This window comes from Diabrotica undecimpunctata, chromosome 2 (genome assembly GCF_040954645.1).
Source record: "Diabrotica undecimpunctata isolate CICGRU chromosome 2, icDiaUnde3, whole genome shotgun sequence".
Classification (NCBI taxonomy): domain Eukaryota; kingdom Metazoa; phylum Arthropoda; class Insecta; order Coleoptera; family Chrysomelidae; genus Diabrotica; species Diabrotica undecimpunctata.
This window is the reverse complement of record NC_092804.1, coordinates 40,972,516-40,995,647: the sequence shown is the minus strand read 5'-3', so window position 1 is coordinate 40,995,647 and position 23,132 is coordinate 40,972,516. Positions and strand designations below refer to the sequence as shown.

The following is a 23,132-nucleotide window of genomic DNA, read 5'->3' as shown; positions in this document are numbered from 1 at the left end:
GATGGAATGGTAAAAGCAGAACTTTTAAAAATTGCCCGGCAACACAAATCTAAGTTCAAGAAATACGTAGTTGACAAAATGGCAGAAAGGCGAAACATCACAGTCTTTAGACTTCCACTCTACCACTGCGAAATAAATCCAATTTAACTCATTTGAGCACAAATGAAAAGTTATGTGGCTAGAAAAAATACGTCATATAAAATACAAGTTGTCGTGAATTGTTATACGAGTCTCTATAACATATTACAAAACAAAACTGGAAAGATGCAGTAAGACATGTAATAAAAGAAGAACAAAAAATGTGAGATCTTGATAACATAATTGATGCGACCGTAGAGATTATTAACCTAATTATTAACCCTCAACACGACTCGGATTCCGAAGTTGATCCTATTTATTTTGAATTTGAATAGTTGTCTAATCGTAAATATATAAGGTAAGTAATAGTAGTTGTAATCGTAAGGTATTAAAGGGGAAAGGCGCAAAATGTCGCCTGTCAAAATGTTCAATGTGTTTTAAATGTATCCATTTTTTTTTTCAAATCCTGAGAAAACTAAAAAGCATTTTTGAAAAATTTAAAAGCAGAATGAAATATTTTTTAAAATAAATAAAAAGTTTCTTTTGCATGCAATATTTTCAATTAAAAATTATACTATATTTTCTCTTTTATTTTCACCCCTGTTACATAACATATTAAAATAAATACTGTAGAAGTTTTCAGAGACTTTCTGCCATGAGTAATAATGTAATCTTTCATTCTGCGTTTAAATTTTTCAAAAATATTTATTAGTTTACTCCAGATTCGAAAATAATGGATACATTTAAAATACATTGGAAATTTTGCCAGGCGACATTTGGCGCCTTTTTCATTAATTAAATAAATGTATCTTTTACAAATGACAAGAAACTTTTTATTTTTGAATAAAATAAATAAGTTTTATTAAAAAATACAATTTACATAAGTACAATTTAAAAAATATATTTATTTAGTTCAAAAAAATGTTTCAATCATATACTCTACGACACTGGTCGTTCATATCTAACCATTCAAAATACCCCCGTAATAGGATTATAAGGTATTGTATTCCTTCAGATATAAGGTGGGTTAGTCGAAAACGTCTTAAACCGTCAGTTTTAGGTTGGATTTTACTAGTATATCGTATTACTTATCCTCTCTGTATTTCAGTTTTCTAATTAGGGTTAAACTTGTAGTGAGCTATCAACAAATTGTGAACCGGGTATAGATATATACATTTGGTCAGTCTTTTGCAAATAAATATTCTTCCTGGACCTTCTATGATTCGTAATAACCTTTCCATTTTTGGAATACAATAAATAAATAAACACAAACACAAAATAAAACCAAAAAAATGACATTATGTTCTTGACAAATAATGACATTGATTAGCCACCTTATTACTTACAGAAGTCGCGAGTTCGATCCCAATGAGGGAATATATTTTTTTAATTATTATGTTCTGATTTTTGTCACTTTGGTTTTAAAAATCAAAGAATGGAGAAATCATAATATATTTTTTAATATTGTTTCGCTAATTGTATACATTATTTAATTTTACAAACTATTTTATTTATCACTAAATATTTACTACATATAGTCATGGGCGTAGAGATGAAAGAGACAAATATAATGATTGTTATTTTAAATTTCGTTTATGTATATGTTTATATGCATGACATAAATTTCAAAAAAGGTCAATTTTATTTTTAAATTATGATTTTTGGCATATATATGATACTACTGACGCTATCCATCTGGAAATATTTGTTAATATACATTTTCGTTTAAAAGTATCTAAGCTACGTTTTTTATTTAAAACATTTTTTCTACGGTGTACAGATTTTTGGCAAATCGATTTTTTCCGTTTCCCCCCTACGATGGGACGTTTTAGCAGGAAGTTGAGGAATAGAAGTAGTAAACTTTTTTTGAAAGAAAGAAAGAGAAGAGAAAGAAAATTGACATTCTCAGCAAAATGCAACTTGTTTATATGATTTTTAAAGGTTCAGTGGCAATTTTCTCTCTGACGACTGGAGTACAAACATACAAAGAGAAAAATTTTAGCTCTGCCCAAATTTATTATTGATATGCTTACTAGAGAGCTTCAAATAAAGAATGCATTACATATATATTTTATTTACGTATTTTTTTGTTGCAGGTTATTTCTGAAAAATCAGAGGTAAGTTTTTAAATTATTTACTTTTAAAACATAAACTTAGTTGTGTGTATAGCATTTTTTTCGAAAAATACTGTAATCGTTCCTCTATTGTATTCCTTTTATTTCTTTCTTCTATTATCTATGAAGAACAAAACACTTCAACAAACTTAATAATAATAAAGCTCTATTAACAATTATCAAGAAGATCGTAAAACATTACAAACACTTATTATTAACATTAATATCAATACATCTTCGACAATACTTAAACAACTAAAACATTCAAGAGAACGAAGCAGGGGCGTAGCTACTGCCATATCAGGCCTATCAATTATATGGGGTTTCCGACGTACACGGGCCACCAACATGTCGAAACAAAAATACAAATAAAAAAAAATAAACAAAGAATTTCACAATTTTACTATTAGGACGTATAGTCACGTTTTTAAAGGGTTTACAACAGAAATAATTGTTCGCCGCTTTTGTGAGGCGCTTAATTCCAATACAAAGACTAATTTTATTGCTTTCATAATATTTTTACTCGATTTGGTTTGGATGACTATACCGAGAAATGAAAACGACTTATTAAGGTACGATCTAACAGAACTGAAAATAAACGAAGAAAAAACTAAATACATGGTCGTATCAAAAAAGAAACGACAGAGAATAAGACAAAACATTACCATAAACGATCATAATTTTGAGGTGGTCAAAGAATTTAAATACCTAGGAGCAACAATTACCAGTGAAAACACAGGAGAACGGGAGGTTGAAATACAAATACTGGCGGGGAATAAATCATTCTTTGCCATTCAACATCTAATGAAGTCAAAGCTTCTCTCAAGGCGTGCCAAAATCCAAATGTACAAAACCATAATACGGCCAGCAGTGACATATGGAAGTGAAACATGGACATTGAGAAAGAAAGAAATCAATAAGCTATTAGTATGGAAACGCAAAATCCTGCGAATTATATATGGTCCTTGCAGGGACAGCGTGACAAATGAATGGAGGAGCAGATACAACAATGAAATAGAGACTCTCTTCGGGAAAGGAAACATCGTAAGATACATAAAAGCCAATAGATTAAGATGGGCAGGCCACGTGGTACGGAGTGATGACGACAGACTGATTAGCAATGTGTTTTGGGAAAGACCAGATGGTAGAAGATCGACAGGAAGGCCTAGAAAAAGGTGGAAAGACGCAGTCAGGGAAGACCTGGAGAAGATGGAAGTAAGGCCATGGGAAATAATAGCACAGGATCGGAATCAATGGAAGGCAATAGTAAACGCGGCAAAAACTTACGAAGCGTTGTAAAAGCCAATGATGAAGATGATCATCTTACAGAACGTAAAGCAGCGTTCCGTACCGGCGAAGAGAAATAAAAAATACATAATATGAAAAGAGAAAATATAAAAATGTGAACCAACCCAACGTGAAGTGCCGTTTTTACCTTTAATATTTGTGGTTTACGACCCCTGGGATAGGACAAAACTATTTATTTATGGCCAGCGCATACAGTTCTGTTGTTTGTCGATAAATTAATACTGTTCAAAGAAATTTTGTAGCACTTACTTACCCTATAAAACCCTCAGACATAACTAGAGATAGGTACGGTCAGTGCCGTGGTAATTGTACTATGGAGTAGTCCAACGAAGTTGTGTTGGAATTTTATATATATATATATATATATATATATATATATATATATATATATACCCGGTATTTAGGCGTTCGACGCCCTTCCGGTAGGGATCTATGGAGGAGTATCACCTAGCCGCAAGCCCTTATCTCTTGCCGTACTGCTCCACCATAGGCCGATCAGATACCAGCATATTCTAGACTAAGCCGCAGATTCATTTTAGAATTTTAAACTGCTGCGTTAGCCTTTTTGTTTTCTGCATACCGAGCCGGGAATCGAACTGACATCTCTCGCATTGAAGCGAAGGAGAAGCCAGCCGCCCAGCCCGCTTGGCTAATCCGATCTCCGATGGAATTTTTATCATTGTATAAATTACCCAACTTACTAAAATTTGACCGCCAACATTGGTGGACAAAACTTGCCTAAACCCTGATCTCGAGACACACTTCATTGGGGCAGTTATCAAAAAGTAAATATTGATTAATTTCTCACTAACATGGGATGCCAACCGTATTCACTGTTCTTTTCACTGTATATATTTTCTGTTTCTCTTTTCCGACGTGAACCGTTAAAGAGTGCTTTTCTACGATCTTTGAGATATTCGCTTTATAGATTTATTGCGGAAGATGTCTAAATACTGGTAGTAAACTATACCAATCAGCCCTTTTAGCCTTGGTTTTTCGTTGCCCTGTTTTCTACCTGATTCTCAACAATTAAAATCTATTTTTTGACTTTAGTTTATTAGAGTTCATTTCATGTGTGCAGTCAATGATTCAGAACGTTTAAATTCTGAAAATATTTTGAAGTTGTAAAAAAAATAAGTGAAAGAAAAAGAGTACCTCAGTGGAGTTATAAACAGAACATTAAAACCCAAAAAGGAAGAAGAAGTTTTAAAGAAGAGGCCCAAAATTTCTTATTTTTTCCATTAACCAGATTCCCAAAGTGATTTAGATTGCAATGATAAGTACTAGGTTTCTATCTACTAGTGTAACAATTCGCATCAAGTGTCATCTGTAACTTATTGGAGGGCTTAGGCATATTACAGTGAGGTAAAAGGGCACCTATGATTAAAAAAAAGATTATTATATTATAACTTGAATTTTATTTTATTCTTAGATTCTTCTGTACCGCATAGTCTGCCGGAGATTCCAAAAATGGAAAAAGATCACATCGAAAATCCACATAAGAGTGAAGAATTTCTTAATTTCTTCTCGAAAGATCAAGAAAATTTTGGTAGCAGCAAAAAATGATTTTTAAATTAGATTTATTTAAACCACGAGGGCAGTTTCTAAATACCCACAAACTGAGCTTTTCCCCACAATCCACGAGTTTTTTAATTTAATAAAATTTCTACCTAAATAAGGCAGGTATAAAAATTTTAAGGCCATGGCTGTCTTATTCTAATATTTTGAACAAACTATATTGTCTTTTCTGTTGGTTGTTAGTAAAGTTTCAAAGCAAATTATACTGTTCGGCATGGTTAACAGTGTTTTTGTTAGAAGTAATTTCCCACAATGTTTATTTGATCATGAAAACTCACAGCAACATATTAACGTAGCTTTATCTTGCAATAGTTGGTTACAAGGTAATACCATTGATACTTTACTATAGAGTGAAATCAGCTGCAAAATTACTTTTTTGCAAAATGTACTGCATCTTATAATTAATGTTATAATTTACTACTTTAGCATCATGCAATTTATGTTTAAGAGGCCATGATTCTGAATCTGGAAATTTTTTATAAATTTTACGTTGAATATCAAATTATGACTCTATTTCAAAAGAATATATTTTAGAATTGAAAGGTGAGATACATTTTGGTAGCCATATCATTCAAAATGAAATCATTAGCTTGCTTTGTACTGCAATAAAAAAAAAATTTTCTCAGAAATTGAAAAAGCTCCATTTATGAAGATTACTTTATATACTTAAGACTTATCAAAAACTGACTACCTTTGTGTAGTTTTTCGATACGTTACACTAGTAGTGTGCACAAAACAACATAAAACAAAGAGTGTGCAGTTAAAGAAATAAAAAAAATTAAGTCTTTTTTAAAGTTCATCAGTAGTTGGTTACAGTGCAAAAGGGCTTAAATCTCTTTTGAATACTTTGACAGAATATGGAATTGACTTATCTAAGTGTAGAGGGCAGGGTTACGATAGAGCTAAACTTACGTTGGGTGCATATGGAGGGTTACAAGCACTTATAAAGAAACATGCGCCACATGCAGACTATATTCATTGTGCGACACATACATTAAATTAAATTTTAAATGATGCTTTGAAAGATTTTTCCAAAATGTCAATTATTTTTGATAATTTGGAAAAAGTAGGGTAAGAGCACCAGTTATTGGCCTCTTAAGGAGAGCATGTCGATATATCTATGAAATGTTTTGTCACTGTGGCCTATTGTAACTATTTTTAACACCATGGAATTTTATTATTATTTCTACATATTGCAAAATTTTATTACGTTAATATTTCATGTGTGAAAATATTTTATATGTGTTCTTTTGTAAACGTGCAAATGAACCAGTTATTGGCCACCCTGTTCCAGTTATTGACACCATATGTGTTAGTGATTGGCCATCATTTTTTAAAGAGATATTTTACCAAATAATTTGTAAGTTAAAATAGATAGATAGGTAGGTGTTTGGGTAAGCAAGGATTTTGTGATGAGTGTGGACACACAAAAAAACACGTGTCAAAGTAAACTTTTATTTTTTATTTTGGCAAGATTTGCATACATATACTTGATCTGTGTCGCCATAGAATCTTGTTATGCTAATTACATGATATGTTCTAAGACACATTTGACATCTAATACCTTCTTTTCACTCTGTAATATTTAGTACACATAGATAACAAAGGTAAATGCTGAAAAGATTTGTTTCAATATTTGGTAATCATCAGATTGAGTTTTACAATTATTTGGACATAGCTCTTTAATTTTGTTATTGCCAACTATTTCACAAAATTGTTTATAAGAAATTATTGTATTTGGATCAATAAGTGTTGGTAAATCATTGTGCTCATCCAGATTATCTTCAGTTTCAAATTCTTTCCCAAGATATTTTGAATAGTCAAGAGCAGAAGAATTCCAAGGAAATATACCGCATGCCTTAAACCCACTTCTGATAACATCTGAATTTAACCTATCTATAGCAGATTTTAAAACAGGGGCAAACTGTACTTTCGTTAACACTTTTTGGGGGTTGTCTCTTCTAAACTGAAGGACAGCTTTGTTCCAAAAAGTTTTTAGAGGCTTAAATGCAGCCACATCCGCTGGTTGCAATAATCTCGTGGCATTAGGATATAACGCTACTAAAATAATTTTTAAATCTGTACAAAGTTGAGTTGTTTGTACAGTTAAATGGGTTTTATGCCCATCAACAAAAAGTATCACCGGACGTGTAATATTATTTCGATCTAAATAAGGGTTAAATATATTTCCAATATATTCATAAAAGTTTTTGTTGTCCATCCAACCATTTTCAGTTAAACCAATACCCCACGAATTCGGCACAGCACTTAGTATATCATTTGGCAATCTTTTATGGGGATAAGTTATCATAGGAGGTAAAATATTGCCTATTGCAGATAATGTGAATATAACTGTTAAGTTAACCTTTGAGTTATGTTCAATTTCATAGACGTTTCTGGAACCCTTCATAGCCAAAACCTTTTTATTTTTGGGACATAGATAAAAACATGTCTCGTCACCATTGAAGATTCTTGTTGGGTCTTGAAGAACGTCTGAAAGTCCTTTTTTATTTAGATAAGATTTTATGTTGTCAAACCATTTAGTAATATCCCTTTGGTTAATGTTTGAACTTGCTGATGTCACTCCTTCTGAAGTCCTTAGCGAAATGTTGGGATTGCGCTTTAGAAATGCTGATAGCCATGTTCTACCTGGTCTATTTTCAACAAATGCATTAACTCTAGGGTTACTCTCTAAAAATGATTTAACGGAGTCCTTAATGTCGTCAACACGAACAGGAAATCCTCGATTTTGACAATGAAAAATCCAGAGTTTCAGTTGTTCCTCTTCATCCTTCGAAAGAAATGGATCTGGTCCATGGGTTATTTTGTAATGAAATTTTTCACTTTTCCGGTAACTTATAGTGGCTCTGGGAATATTAAAAATTCTTGAGGCTTCTCGCTCACTCATTTTTAATTAACTCTAACGCTTTTTTAACATCGTCTTCGGAATACTTTTTTTTATAATTGTTTTCAGTTTTAGATCGTTTTGGCATATTTTCTAAAACAATTTATAATAATTAGTAATTGGCCACATATAAAACACTAGTTATTAACATATGTCAATCACTAGATTCTTACAAAATCTAATGTTTCGGTTATTGGCCATCTAGGCCAATAATTGAGACATTGATAATTTCATGCATTAGTAGTTGGCCACCTTAAAATTTACGTTATTGGTATAATTAACGTTATATTCGTTATGCAGTTTGGAACAGGACATAGACTATATTCTCACAAAAACATAAAATATGAAGTAGAAAGTAAATTGCAGTATATAGTACTTACCGACCAACACAAGTTTCTATAGGTAAATAACAAAATTTCGGTTGCAAACTAGCGGCACAGAATAGTGTCTCATTCAACATCGAATACTGACTAAAATTTAATGGTTACCTTGAAACTAGATGTGTCATACTTTAGGAGACATCTATGTAGTTAGAATTAACAAAATACCAACATTTTCCTAATTCTAATCAAAACATATTAGTAGGCCAATAACTAGCACATGGCTAACAACTGGTGCATTTACCCTATATACTTTTTTGGATAACGGTATAAAACGCTGGTCAATGCTAGACCATCAACAAAAAAAAATTTGCTAATAATAAAAAATTCTTCCAGATATTCATGTTCTCTTTTCATCCACTCTTCTTTAGCAGCATTGATCTCTTGTCGTATTATGGTTTGCAAGTCTCTATATTCTGTTTGTTTGTGTTTTATTTTCGGAGTTGTTTCGTAAGTCTTAGTATATAATATGTCATCCTCAATTTGCTACTATTTTACCATAATTTTCTTTTGTTGGAAAAAGGTTTTTTCACTAATATATCCTAAAAAGACTTTTCGACATTTAATACTTAAATGCCTTTGCTCCCAATAGTATATGTGAAGCACAATCTACTAATACCGTATCAGTGCAAGCACAGTACACCAGTACAGTATACTCCATGTACGCTTTTATGTCTTAGTACAAGCCAGGATCCCTACCATAAGTACTAGACTATCTCTATCTAATTAGCTTTCTTCGGTCCATCTTTGGACATGAGCCTCCCCAATCTTTTCCATTCTTCTCAGTCTGTCGCTTTAGTCATCCAACTAGAGCCCACGTGCTTCTTGATATCATCTGCCCATCTCATTTGGGGCCTTCCTCTGCTTCGTTTATATTCCAAATGTCTCCAACTCCAACAATTTTGTTCCATCGATCTTCTTTTTGTCTTATATTGTTTCCGGCAAATCTCCATTTCAATTTTGCAACTTCTTGTCTAACATCCCTCACTTTTGTTTTCTCTCTTCTCCACTCGTTTCTCTTTTTATCCATTAGTCTTATGTGCTACATTTGTCTTTCCATTGCTCTTTGGGTTATTATGATTTTGTACATGTTTGCTTTTGTAAATGTCCACGTTTGGGAACCATAAGTGAGAACAGGGGGCACGCATTGATTGTATACTTTGATCTTAAGATGCTGTAGATATATTTTGTTTTTAAGAATGTAGCTTAGTTTGCCAAATGCCGCCCATGCCAGTCTAACTCGTCTTTTTATCTCTGCTGTTTGGTTTTCTTTGTTAAGTTTTATAGTTTGACCCAGATATTCATAATCCTGAACTTGTTCTATTTCATCTTGTCCGATCCTCATTGTGATGTCTTCATCTGTATTTGTTATGATTTTGGTCTTGCTGTAATTCATATTAAGGCCTATTGTTCCAGCTTCTACGTCCAGTTCTTTCATCATTTCAAATAATTTTTTTTTATCGGTTATCAATGCGATGTCATCAGCGTACCTTAGATGGTTCAAGCGTTGTCCAAAAATTTTTATATCTTTTTCTTCCCATTCTAATCTTTTAAAAATATCTTCCAGAGCCCGATTGAAAAGTTTCGGTGATATTGTGTCACCCTGTCTCACGCCTCTATTTATTTGTATTGATTTTGTTCCTTCATATACTTTAATTGTTGTTTTGGCTTCCTTATATATATTGGCTATTAGTTCCGTATATATGTGGTCAATTCTGCTGTTAATCAAAGAACTTTTCACTGCCTTTCAAAGCCTTTTCGAAATCTATGAACGCTATATATAGAGGAATATGCTATTCATTTGCTCGTTCTATAAGTATTTTCAAACTTAGTAAATGGTCACTTGTGCTGAATCCCTTTCTAAAACCAGCTTGTTCTTTCGACTCGTATCCGTCGAATTTTGTCGTCAATCTATTGGTTTAAATTTTTGTTAAGAGTTTATACATTATATTGAGGAGTGTTATAGGACGGTAGTTTTTTATATCTGCTTTATTCCCTTTTAATAATTATAGTCTCCCGTTTTATACCGCTCGCGGCTTTGGGAGTATAGCAGGGTAGTCTACTATATCTAGGGCCTACGGTATACAAGGAAGGTAACATGGCCAGTGCTACGCTTCAACCGCCTATTATTACCCCTGGTTTTACCCAAGGTACTCATTTTATTCAGGCTGAGTCGACCTGGGGCCTATAGACATTTTTAAAAATGTCTAGTTGTTCTTGCTGGCGGTAGGATTCGAACTCCGGACCACCGGCATGCGAGGCAAGCATCCTACCGCTTGCGCTACGCAGGCCCTTCTTTATTCCCTTTTTTGTGTAGGATAACGGTTACGGATTCCTTCCAGTTGTTTGGGATTCTTTTTTCTTTTAATATCTTGTTAAAAAGGGAATGTAGAGTATTAATTACCACTAGACTATCAGCTAATGTTAATTTGGTGCGTCCGACCACTAGGGCGCGTACTTTATACTGCATAAAAGATAAATATCCTCTTAATTCGAATAAAATATTGGGAAGTCCTTACCAGGTTATAAAATCAAATTTAAGGAGAAATGAAATAGCTGTATGTATTTTTTAAATTTTAATTATGAAATAATAGAAAATAATATCATTTATTTTTTTGGATTGCTTTATTGACTCAGTTTTTCGGTGGACACCAGTATTTGGGACAACACTCAGGGTACAATTTAGTCTGATCACCGTCTACAAACTTGCATGGTGGAAGGGCCGCTGCTGAGGGACATCTGTAAAAGTTAAAATTTATATTTGAATATATTGAATTAGATAATGAATTACTACTTGGATGAGAATTCGAAAAAAAAATAAAAAAGAATTATTGCTTTTCATTTTTAATTTTACATTTAGCGTAATATCTCAAAATTTAATAACGTCTATGTGGTCAACTGTCAAAAAACCAGTTAAAGTAGTAAAAGTAATAAGACTAATATCTTCTAAAGAAGTAGTGACTGAAATAACAGAAAACATTAACCATAAGGAAAATGGAATTCCTGTAGTTGGCTAATTAACATCAATCACAAAAGTTTATTTAAAATCCTTCATAAGCATCCTTTATTAAATTATATACCTTTTGTAAAGGATTTTAAATAAACTTTTAGAAAACACCAACCCAAAAAAGCTACAGGATATGACTTAATCACTGGCGAGGTTCTAAAAACCCTACCTTATAAAGCTACTGTAAAAGTTACTATTCTGATTAATGCTACGTTTGGGTTAAAGTATGTATCCAAATTATAAAATATAGCAGAAGTGATAATAATTGATAAACCAGAAAAACCTCCCAATGAAGTATCTTTGTACAGACCGATATCACTTCTTTCTGTAATATAGTAGGTAAACGAGACTCTTCTGCTTAAAAGTATGAAAACAATTTATTCCGAATAATCAATTTTGCTTAAGGAATAAGCACGCTATTGATAGAACTGATCAATTCCGTAGAATAACAAACGGCATTAAAAAATCATTATAAGCAAAGAGGGTATGTGCTACTTTATTTCTTGATGTTGGTGAAGCTTTCGATAAACTGTTGGATGAAGGTTTGATAAATAAACTAGAAACATTTATGGCTAAAAAATGTTTGCAAATTTTACAATCCTGTATATCTAAAAGACATTTTTAAACTACAAGAAAATGACTATTCAAACATAAGAGAAATTAATTTATATTTAAATGGGAATAAGCCACAATTAAAGGTTAAAATACGTTTATTGACGTTTCAATTTCCACTTCGGAAATCGTTCTCAAAATACAAACATTAGTAAATTAAACAAATTTTGTTTTTTGTTACTTAGTGAAAAATTCTTCTAATAATTTAATTTTATCTGACTCATCTATATTGACAATTATAAATAAATTATAATTGTCAATATAAAAATAATACCAATTGCAAATAAAAATGACACATTTATAAAAAATACACAACATTTTTTAAATAAATTATCAAATATTGAATTTAATCCAAATAATACTTTAGTAAGTTTTGACATAAATAGTTTATTTACGAATGTGCCATTAGATAAGACTTTAAATATAGTCAAGACAAAATTAGAAAGTGATGATACATTGGCAACTAGAACAAGACTAAATATATCAGCTATAATGGAGTTAATAACATTATGTACTGATAATACATACTTTCAACTAAATAATGAATTCTATAAACAAAGTTTTGGACTAGCAATGGGCTCTAGTTTATCTCCATTATTAGCCGATATATTTATGGAAGATTTTGAAACAAATATTATTTCTAAACAAAATTTAAAACCCTCAGTATGGTGGAGGTATGTAGATGATGTATTCTCAATATGGCCTAATGGATCAGAGTTGTTGGACACATTCCTAAATGATATAAACGATAAAGAAGAGACAATAACATTTACCATGGAAAAGGAATATAATAACACATTTCCTTTTCTGGATGTTGTAATCTCTAAGAACGATACTGGATACGAAACTCAGGTGTATAGAAAACCAACACACACCAACAGATATTTAAATTTCAAATCAAATCACAATATTAATATTAAAAAGGGAATTATTAAATCCTTATACCATAGAGCCAAAATTACTTATTCTAACGAAAATTCGTTCTTGGAGGAAAAACATTTGTTAACATCTGTTTTATTAAAAAATGATTATTCTTTATCGTTTATAAATAAGGAATTTTCAACAATCGATCGAATAGAACAAAACAACTTAGAACGAGATCCTACAGCATATGCAAGAAATAATACGAGAAAAATAACAATACCATACATAAAAGGATTATCGGAAAAGCTTAAAAGGATAGGAAATAAATTTAACATTTCAACAACATTCAAAACAACAAACACGTTGAGATCTATCTTGTCCAAAACCAAACCTAACAATGAACAAGAAAGGACAAAGAATTGCATTTATAAAATACCTTGTGAATGCGATCAGTTTTATTTAGGTGAAACATCAAGACCATTAAATGTTAGAATAAGTGAACATCAATCCTATATTAAAAATAGAGAATTTGATAGATCTCAAATCTGTAAACACGCATGGGATAATGAACATAGGGTTCAATGGAATGATTCAAATATAGTCCTAAAAGAAACGGATGGTAAAAAGAGAAAAATCAAAGAAGCGGCTCTAATTATGCTAAATGAGACCAATTGTGTCGCGAATTCCTCGGCAGAATGTAGTAGGATCTGGTTACCCATATTGAAAGAGGAAGTTATTAAAAGGAAAATACCAGTATTGGTAAGTCAGTAACATATAGAGAATACATCATTTATGTTTTTTAAATAACAAACATATAAAATCGGAATTTGGTGTTTATTGAAGGTAAACTAAATGCACGATCAAATACTTACCATGTCGGGATAGTATTATGAGGTTTTTTTCCTGGTTTTTCCCTCATAATTTACTATGGAATCACTAACAGGAGAATTTTACTGTCATCATGGCATGTATTTGTCTTTTTAAAGACGAATTACATGTTATGATCTTTTCTGACGGATATTCTCAAGTTAAAGTTGATTTCATGTAATCGAATGAACTATCTTATAAGTAAAGTCGTCCCAGGAACGCAACTCAACAATATTGGCAATATCATTTTAAAGTCTTCTACTTTAAAATGTATAAGGTATGTCTGAATTGTCAATATAGATGAGTCAGATAAAATTAAATTATTAGAAGAATTTTTCACTAAGTAACAAAAAACAAAATTTGTTTAATTTACTAATGTTTGTATTTTGAGAACGATTTCTGAAGTGGAAATTGAAACGTCAATAAACGTATTTTAACCTTTAATTGTGGCTTATTCCCATTTAAATATAAATTAATTTAAAATGCCACAAGAAAATAGCTTCAGAACAATAATAAGAGAAATTGGTGTAAAAGTTTTGCAAAGTAGCTTGTTTGGCCCTGTCGTTTATTTGCTTTACACATGTATTATGAATGTATACGGCATATACGAGTATTATGCCTGTATAAGACTGTACTGCAATTTTAGCTATAGATGGCAATAGTACAGAGGCAATAAGCAAACTCCAAACAGCAGTTACAAAAATATATTTTTGAACCAAAACATGGAAAATTAGGCTTAATCAAAATAAATTTTTCCAACCAATAAAAAAACTAAATATACCAGGTATAATTAGTAATACCAAGTACCATATGCAAATTCGACAAAATACTTAGGTTTAATATTACATCTAGCTCTGCTAGGTCTCTACTGAGTCCTTAAATATGTAATTAGAATATAGGTTGAATAACACACGTAATATTGCACAACCCTATAGAACTCCCCGCCATATATCAATGTGGTCTGTTGTATAGTGTCCTACTCGTACCAGTTCCTTTGGCCTCCAATGTAAATTCTTTATAATTCGGATATTATATTTATTAACTTTGATTTTGTAAAGGATTTCTATCAGCTTATAATCTACTCAACTAAAAGCTCTTGTTTATCGACGAAATAAGCAAAAGCGTTTCTGAAACCAAACTGTGAGTGATCTTAATATTTTTCGCTTGATAAGTAGATGAATATTTTTTTCATTTTCAAGTTTCAATTAATTTCTAACAGATATACCGTTTTTGACAATATTTTAAGTCATATATTATTTTAAATTTCATGATTTCTGATGTTAAAGACACGTTACCTTTATAATATACATTCTGTAGCCCGTTATCTTTAAGAGTATCTTGAATATATATTGTCAATTTGTCTTTAAATTTTTCGTTTTTCAAAATCATTTCTTGTTGTTAGATTGACTATGGTCATCGGAAGTAACCTTTTGTGTGTTCCACTAATTTTTTTAACCTTCCTGTGTATTTTAAAATGTCATGTATTTGACATAATTTTTCCAATTATTCATATTCTCTTTTTATCCACTCTTCTTTAGCAGCTTTGGTCTCTTGTCTTAATATGGTTTGCAAGTCTCTGTATTCTGTTTGTTTATGTTTTATATTTCGAAGTTTTTCCCTAAGTCGTAATATATTATACGTCACCTTCAATTTGCTATCACTGTAGCATAATTTTCTTTTATTGGAAAAAGATTATTTTACTAAATGATCTGAAAAGATTTTTCTACATTTAATACTTGAATGGCTTTTCACCCAGCATTAGAGGCAAAACATGATCTACTAATACCCTATCAATGCAACCACAGTATATACAGGGTGTCTCAAAAAGGTTTATTATAAATTAAATCACGCATTTCTGGGACAAAAATATATTGATTAAATCCAACTTACCATATTACAAAAGTGAACACAAAAAAAAGTTACAGCCGTTTGAAGTTACAAAATAAAATTTTTTGTTGCATTATCTCCTAAACTACTTGACATTTTGTAATAAAAATGGACACGTTACTTTCTCGTTCTGAAAGCATTTTTCATACAAAAGAAACAACAAAATCTAAGCGCACAGAAAAATTTTAAGGGGGATGTTCCCTTAAATCCCCCCAAACTTTTGAGTACGTTCAAATCAAATAAATTTTGTGGCGTCATTAGTTTAACACATTATTTTTAAAACTTTTTTGCCTCTCATTACTTTTTCGAAAAACTAGTTTTTTCCAAGTTGGCCATAAAATTACAATTAGTTTCTACGGATACAATAATTACAAACAGTTCCATCAATAATAGTCAATAATTTGAAGCTTTTATTTATTGTGTGAATAAGATTAATATTAAAAATTTTGATATTACAATGGCCTACACATTTCAGGAAATAGCACATATGCATTTAACTTTGGGTAAGTTGGATCAGATTAAATTGTGATTTCAATAAACTATCGGGACTATCGTAGTTGAATATCAAGGAAATAGTGCAGCAGCCGCAAGGCGTTATGTAGTAAAATACCCCAATCGAAATACACCCGATAGACGATTATTTCTGACCATTGATCGTTGTTTACGGGAAACGGGTACATTCCAACAACAAGTTGCTGACAATAGTGGTCGTCCAATAATGGATGCAACTGATGAAGACATTTTAGAAATCATTGAAGAGTCCCTGGAACAAGTACAGGGGTAATAGCTGCTTAACTAATGTTCCTCACGTAAGGGTTGGGGGCGTTTGAAGGGTCAGCTGCTTAAACCCTATCACTTAACAACAGTTCAAGAGTTATTGGTTGAAGATTATCCTAAAAGGATTGGATTTTGCAATTGGTTGTTAATGGAAAACACTCGAAATGTTAATTTTATTAGAAATTATTTATAAGAAATATATATTTATAAATTATTTATAATAATATATATTAGAAATATTGTGTTTACCGACAAGGCTACCTTTCGTAGAAATGGAATAACAAACTTTGGCTTCTTAACAAATCTTAACGAGCACATTTGGCCGACGAAAATCCTCGCGCCAAACAAACGACTCATCACCAAAGGACTTTCAAAATTAATGTTTTGACAGGAATTGTGGATAACAATCTAATAGGCCCAGTATTTCTTCCCAATAATTTAAATGGTGATAATTATTTGCAGTTCTTGGCAAACGATTTACAAGAGTATTTAGAAGAAGTGAATATTGCAATAAGGCAAAATATGTGGTTTCTACAAGATGACGCTCCACCACATTACAGTAATGAAGTCCGGGAATACCTTTGCAGGCAGTATCCTGGTCGGTGGATTGGAAGGGGTCGTGACGCACCTATTTCTTGGCCACCCAGAAGTCCAGGTTTTAACCCCATGGAATTTTGATTTTGGGGGTTTATGAAAGAGAAAGTGTATTATGTAACAATAGAGGACGAACAACAATTGAGGGTTAGAATAATTAAAGCTGCAAATCAATTTCTTCAGAAAACTATGATTTTTTAGCGCATTCGATTTTCCTTATTAAAACAATACCGAATGTGTATTGAAGAAAATGGGGGTCATTTTAAACATTTATTGTAATATCATATTTACAGAGGTTATAGACATTTTTTGTACTTGTTAATTCATTTAAGCCATTAATTTAGTTGCACGTAATTTTTTAAAGCTTAATGAAAAGGCTGTAACTCAATAAAAACTGTTTTTTGAAAAAAGTGATAGAAGGCAAAAAATTTTTAAAAATATTGTGTTAAACTAATATTGCCACAAAATTCATTTGATTTGAACATACTCAAAAGTTTGGGGAGATTTGGGGCTGCACACACCCCTTAAAATTTTTCTGTGCGCTTAGATTTTGTTGTTTCTTTTGTATGAAAATGTTTTTAGAACAAGAAAGTAACGAATCCATTTTTATTAAAAAATATCAAGTAGTTTAAGAGATAATGAAAAAAAAAAATTTTATTTTGTAACTTCACAGGGCTGTAACTTTTTATGTGTAACTTTTGTACTAAGGTAACTTGGATTTATTCAATTTATTTTTGTCCCCGGAATGCGTGATTTAATTTATGACATACCTTTCTGAAACACCCTATATACAGTATTCTTCTTCTTCTTGATGTGCCTATCCGTTACGAATGTTGGCGATCATCATGGCAATCTTTATCTTATCTGCAGCAGCGCGGAAAAGCTGCACAGATGTTGTATTGAACCAGATTCTAAGATTTTTTAACCAAGATGTTCTTCTTCTTTCTAGACTCGTTTTCCAAATATTTTTTCTTGCAGAATGGCGTGAAGGAGAGCATAACTGGATTAATTTCGCATAAAATGTCTGAAGAACTGTAACTTTCGAGATTTGATGGTGTTCAGTACCTCTCGGTTCTTATTCATTCTTCTGAGGACTTCCTCATTTTTGTCTTGGTCAGTCCACGGAATCTTAAGCATTCTCCGATATAGCCACATGTCAAATGCTTCCAGTTTTCTGCACATACCTTCGTTTAAGGTCCACGATTCAACATCATAAAAAAGGACGGAGAAGACGTAGCATCGCAGCATTCTTACTTTTGTATCAAGAGAGAGGTTGTGACTCTTGAAGAAGGCCCCCATCCGATTGAAGGTGGATCTAGCTTTTCCGATGAGTGCTCTAATCTCCTGGTTGCTGGTCCATTCTTCATTTATTATGGTGCCGAGGTATTTGTAGTGCGTCACTCTTTCTACAGGGGATTGGTTGACGTAGAGTTGACCTTCTGTTATTCTTTTCTTGCTAATTATCATAAGCTTTGTCTTCTTAACGTTTATATTGAGTCCATATTGTTGACTGTAATACGTGATTTTGTTCATAAGAACTTGTAGGTCTTCTAAGTTGTCCGCAAATACTATGGTGTCACCTGCATATCTGATGTTGTTTAGCCGGTAATCATTTAGTAAGATACCTTTTTCAGTTTCGTGCAAAGCTTCGATAAATTTTTTTTCAGAGTACAAATTGAAGATTAGAGGAGATAAAATACAGCCTTGCCTCACTCCACGCATGATTTTCACATAGTCAGTGTGTTCACCTTCAACTCTGAGATTTTCTGTCTGATTTCAGTAGAGACTTTGTCTTCTTAACGTTTATATTGAGTCCATATTGTTGACTGTAATACGTGATTTTGTTCATAAGAACTTGTAGATCTTCTAAATTGTCCGCAAATAGTATGGTGTCATCTGCATATCTGATGTTGTTTAGCCGGCAACCATTTAGTAGAATACCTTTTTCAGTTTCGTGCAAAGCTTCGATAAATATTCTTTCAGAGTACAAATTGAAGATTAGAGGAGATAAAATACAGCCTTGCCTCACTCCACGCATGATTTTCACATAGTCAGTGTGTTCACCTTTAACTCTGAGATTTGCTGTCTAATTCCAGTAGAGACTTCTAATTATTTTCAGATCTTGGTTGTTAATTCCTGTTTCTTTTAGTATTTGCATCATCTTGGCGTGCTGTACTCAATCAAACACTTTCTCGTAATCAACCAGACATGCGTATATGCCTCAGTTGACGTCTCTGCATCTCTGAAATAAGACTTGTACTGAGAACAAGTACTCTAGTACGAACACCATTTGTGAACCCGAACTGATTGGGGGAAATTTGACTTTCACACAGCTTGTAGATTCTCTTATGAATTATCTTTAGGAACAGTTTTAGGAGATGACTCATGAGGCTTATAGTACGGTAATCTTCGCATTTTTTGGCTCCTGGTTTTTTTTTTGGAGTGCAATAAACTCAGATTTTAGCCATTCTGTTGGTATTTTTTCAGAGTTGTATATGTTGTTGAATATCTTTGCGATTATTGCTATTGATTCGTTGTCCAATGTATTGATTAGTTTGAGTAGTTCTGCTTGTATATTATTAGGGCCCGCCACTTTGCCATCTTTTAACTGTGTTATTGCAGAGTAAACTTCCTGCTGTAATATGCTTGGACCATCATTTACCTCTTTTTCTAGGTCAAAGGTGTTATCTCTTTGGTCTTTAAATAGTTTTTCTAGATATTGTTTCCACGTTCTTATTTTACTCCGTTTATCCAAGATGATGTTTCCGTTAGAATCAGTTATATTTCCTTTCTGCCTTCGTCTTGGTTCACCTATGAGTTCTTTAACTTTCTTATCTACATTGTAACTATCGTACTTTGACTGTAGAGTCTTAATTTCTTCGCATCTTTCCCTGGCTTCTTTTTCTTTCGCTTCTCTGATTTTCGTTCTTATTAATATATTTATGGTTTTATATTTGTCTGGGTCATTGTTGGCTTCTCTTCTCTCGTCCATTAGTTTAAGGATCTTATCTGTCATCCATGATTTTTCTTCATTAATCTATCGGTCTTTAAGTGTTTATCCTTTACATTTTGCACTATTTCTGTAATATATTTGATCGTTCCTTCTTCGTTCGATTCGTCTCTAAGTGCAGTCACTTGCTCGTTTAACGTGGCTTGGACTCTCATTCTCGTATCAAAGACTTTCAAAATACGTAGATCGTATGATTGTGCTTTCCTTTTCTGCACTGTTTTGAGTTTTACTCGAAATACTCCCACCAGTGAAACGTGGTCTGTCTTCAAGTCTGCTCCAGGATTTATATTCTCTAGTATATATACTCTATATTCACTTCCACGTCTTAGTACAGGATTCCTACTGTACTATCAGCTAATGTAACTTTAATCGTGTCCGCCACTAGGTCACGTATTTTATACTTCATACAAAATAAATATCCTCTTAATTAAATCTTAAAAAATTGGAAAGTTCTTACAAAGTTATAATATCAAATTTGTCTAGAAATAAAATGGCTCTATTATTTTTTTAAATTTTAATTATGAAATAACAAAAAATAATATCATTTATTTTTTTGATTGCTTTATTGACTCTTTTCTGGACACCAGAATTTGGGACAACACTCAGGGTACAATTTAGTCTTATCACCATCTACAACCTTGCATGGTGGACGGGCCGCTATTGCCGCACATCTGTAAAAGTTGTTAGAATTGGTATTTGAATGTAGTAATTTAAAAGATAATAACACGAGTAAAACTAAATAGGGGAGCTTTTTATTTTACATTAACAAAAACATATGGATAACTACTTTATAGGAGAGTCATAAAAACAAATAAAAAAGAATTATTCCTTTTTATTTTTAATTTAAAGTTTTTGGTAATATATCAAATTTGATAAAGTCTATTTAGTCAAAACTGTTAAAACCAGTTAAAGTAGAAAAAGTAATAAGACTAACATCTTCTAAAGAAGTAGTGACTGAAATAACAAAAATATCAACAAGGAAAATGAAATTTTTGTAGTTGGCTAATTACCATTAATCATAAAAGTTTATTTAAAATCCTTTATAAGGATCCTTTAATTAATTATATGCCTTTTGTAAAGGATTTTAAATAAACTTTTAGAAAATACCAACCCAAAAACCCAGAATATGACTTAACCCTGCGGTGCACGTGTTGGGTCTGTCAGGCCCATTCAGTTCTTCTAATATCTCTATTCGGTCAGCGAGTCTAAGTACGGTCCTGGCGGTCTAGTTACGTTTCGTCGACATAACGAATCCCTCACTTACTATAATCCCTCAGTTACGAATGCGCATTGAAGCAATAGTGTCGATGATATATCTGTTTTCGTTCTCTCAGACCCAACCCGTTCCTTAATGTAAGTTTTTTTTTATGAAAGTACAACAAACAAACAAACAAAATTTGCGGTGTATTGTTTTTAGAGCATAGCAAAACAATGTATTCTTACGAAAGAGACGCAAACCATTTGCAACGTCTCTACGAGGAAGAAAATTATGAAGATTCAGATTCCGATGAGTCTGTTGGCAACTTAGAACATGAAGATGCTAATCATAACTCAGAGTCTGAATTGGATTTATCAGACACCGAATTAAACGTACAAGAATGTATTCCACAAGGTAAGTCAAACTAACACCTTTATTACAATACCAAAGATGGAATGAAATGAAATAAGATATATGCGGATCACGAAATGTTAGAACTAGAAGAGAAAGTTGCAAAACTGAAAAAGAATGCTGGGAATGGTCTTTTAATGACAAAATTATAAAACATATTGTTGAATGTACTACTGTATATATCGAGCGTGTGTCCGTGGGATATAAAGACAGTTCCGATGCGAGGCTAACAAATATATGTGAACTTAAAGCTCTGATTGATCTGCTTTACTTAGCTGGAGTTTACCGTGGAGGTAGAACTTCAATGTTTGAGTTTTGGGAAAGAAATGGTACGGGCATTGACATATTTCTGGCAATGATGGCTCTCCGCAGATTTCGATTTCTGATGAAGTGCTTACGCCTAGATGATATTCGTACAAGGGACGAACGGACACAAGTAGACAAACTTGCAGCAGTTAGAGTCGTATTCGAGGATGTAATTGAAAAATTTTAAAAATATTATACCATTGGCCAATATGGTCACTATCGATGAGATGCTTTTAGGCTTTAGAGGTCGCTGTAGTTTTAGAATGTACCTTCCAAAAAAACCGGCCCGATACGGTCTAAAGGTATTTTTCTTGGAGGATTCTCGTACGTTTTATACTTATCAATTAGAAATATATGCCGGTACACAACCACCAGGTCCATATTCTATTAGTTCTGCAGTCAACAATGTGGTTGAGCGGCTTTGCAAACCAATCTCCAGATCCAACCGGAATGTAACAATGGACAATTGGTTTACATCAATTGAACTCGCACAAAACTTACTGACAAATCATAGTCTAACAATTGTAGGCACCCTACGGAAAAACAAAAGGCATATCCCAACCGAATTTTTAATGAACAATAGACCGCCAAAATCAACTATGTTTGGATTTACCAAAAATATGACAATATTGTCCTATATACCAAAACCAAAAAAACATGTTCTTTTGTTAATCCTACACCATGATGAACAAATCGATCCGACAACGGGTGAGGAAAGTAAACCTGGAGCAATAATGTTCTATAACTCTACGAAAGGTGATGTGGATACCATTGATCAACTTCGAGGTTCCTATACTGTCGCAAGAAATACAAAACGCTGGCCCATGGTTATCTTTTATGCATTGCTTGATGTTGCTGCAATAAATGCATTTGTGTGACAAAGAAGTAACACACCGGATCTAAAAACAAGCAAAACAAGAAGATTTTTTTTTAAAGAACTAGGTCTTGAGCTAGTGATGGACAATATAAAAGCAAGAGCTCAATCTCCTCAATTGGTACGAGATATAAAAGAGTTTGCTGCTAAACTCAGTGGTGTTGTACCAGTAGGAGCACCTGAGGAATTGCAAAATAAAAGGGGGCGTTGTGCTTTTTGTAGAGATCGTAAAACTCGCTACATGTGTCACTACTGTAAAAAATTTATTTGCTTAGAATATACCGTACCTTTTTGTCGCATATGCATTGATAAAATGACTTAATAAGCTATATAAGGTGTTATTTAAACATCTGCCATATTGT

At 32.5% G+C, this 23,132-nt stretch overlaps 3 protein-coding genes across 4 annotated transcripts in view; 1 reads left to right on the top strand and 2 right to left on the bottom strand.

Annotated features, from left to right (window-relative positions):
• Positions 1-4,628, top strand: part of LOC140433654 (uncharacterized) — a 549,811-nt gene extending 545,183 nt beyond the window's left edge. Inside the window, exons 5-6 of the mRNA XM_072521634.1 lie at positions 2,175-2,195; positions 4,554-4,628. Of these exons, the coding sequence (XP_072377735.1) occupies positions 2,175-2,195; positions 4,554-4,628 (96 nt within the window). The remainder of the gene's footprint in view (positions 1-2,174; positions 2,196-4,553) is intronic.
• Positions 4,629-6,663: 2,035 nt separating this feature from the next.
• Positions 6,664-7,488, bottom strand: LOC140433653 (uncharacterized). The gene has a single exon (XM_072521633.1). It carries the CDS (start codon positions 7,486-7,488, stop codon positions 6,664-6,666), a length of 825 nt encoding a protein of 274 aa, XP_072377734.1.
• Positions 7,489-10,926: 3,438 nt separating this feature from the next.
• Positions 10,927-23,132, bottom strand: part of LOC140434449 (venom toxin OcyC11-like) — a 57,630-nt gene continuing 45,424 nt past the window's right edge. Inside the window, exon 4 of one of the 2 annotated variants that reach the window (XM_072522714.1) lies at positions 10,927-11,102. In XM_072522714.1, coding sequence (XP_072378815.1) covers positions 10,997-11,102 — 106 coding nt within the window. In that variant the 3' untranslated portion in view covers positions 10,927-10,996. Of the gene's footprint in view, positions 11,103-20,480; positions 20,653-23,132 lie in introns of those variants that run through there. The other variant, XM_072522713.1, reaches the window with a different exon arrangement.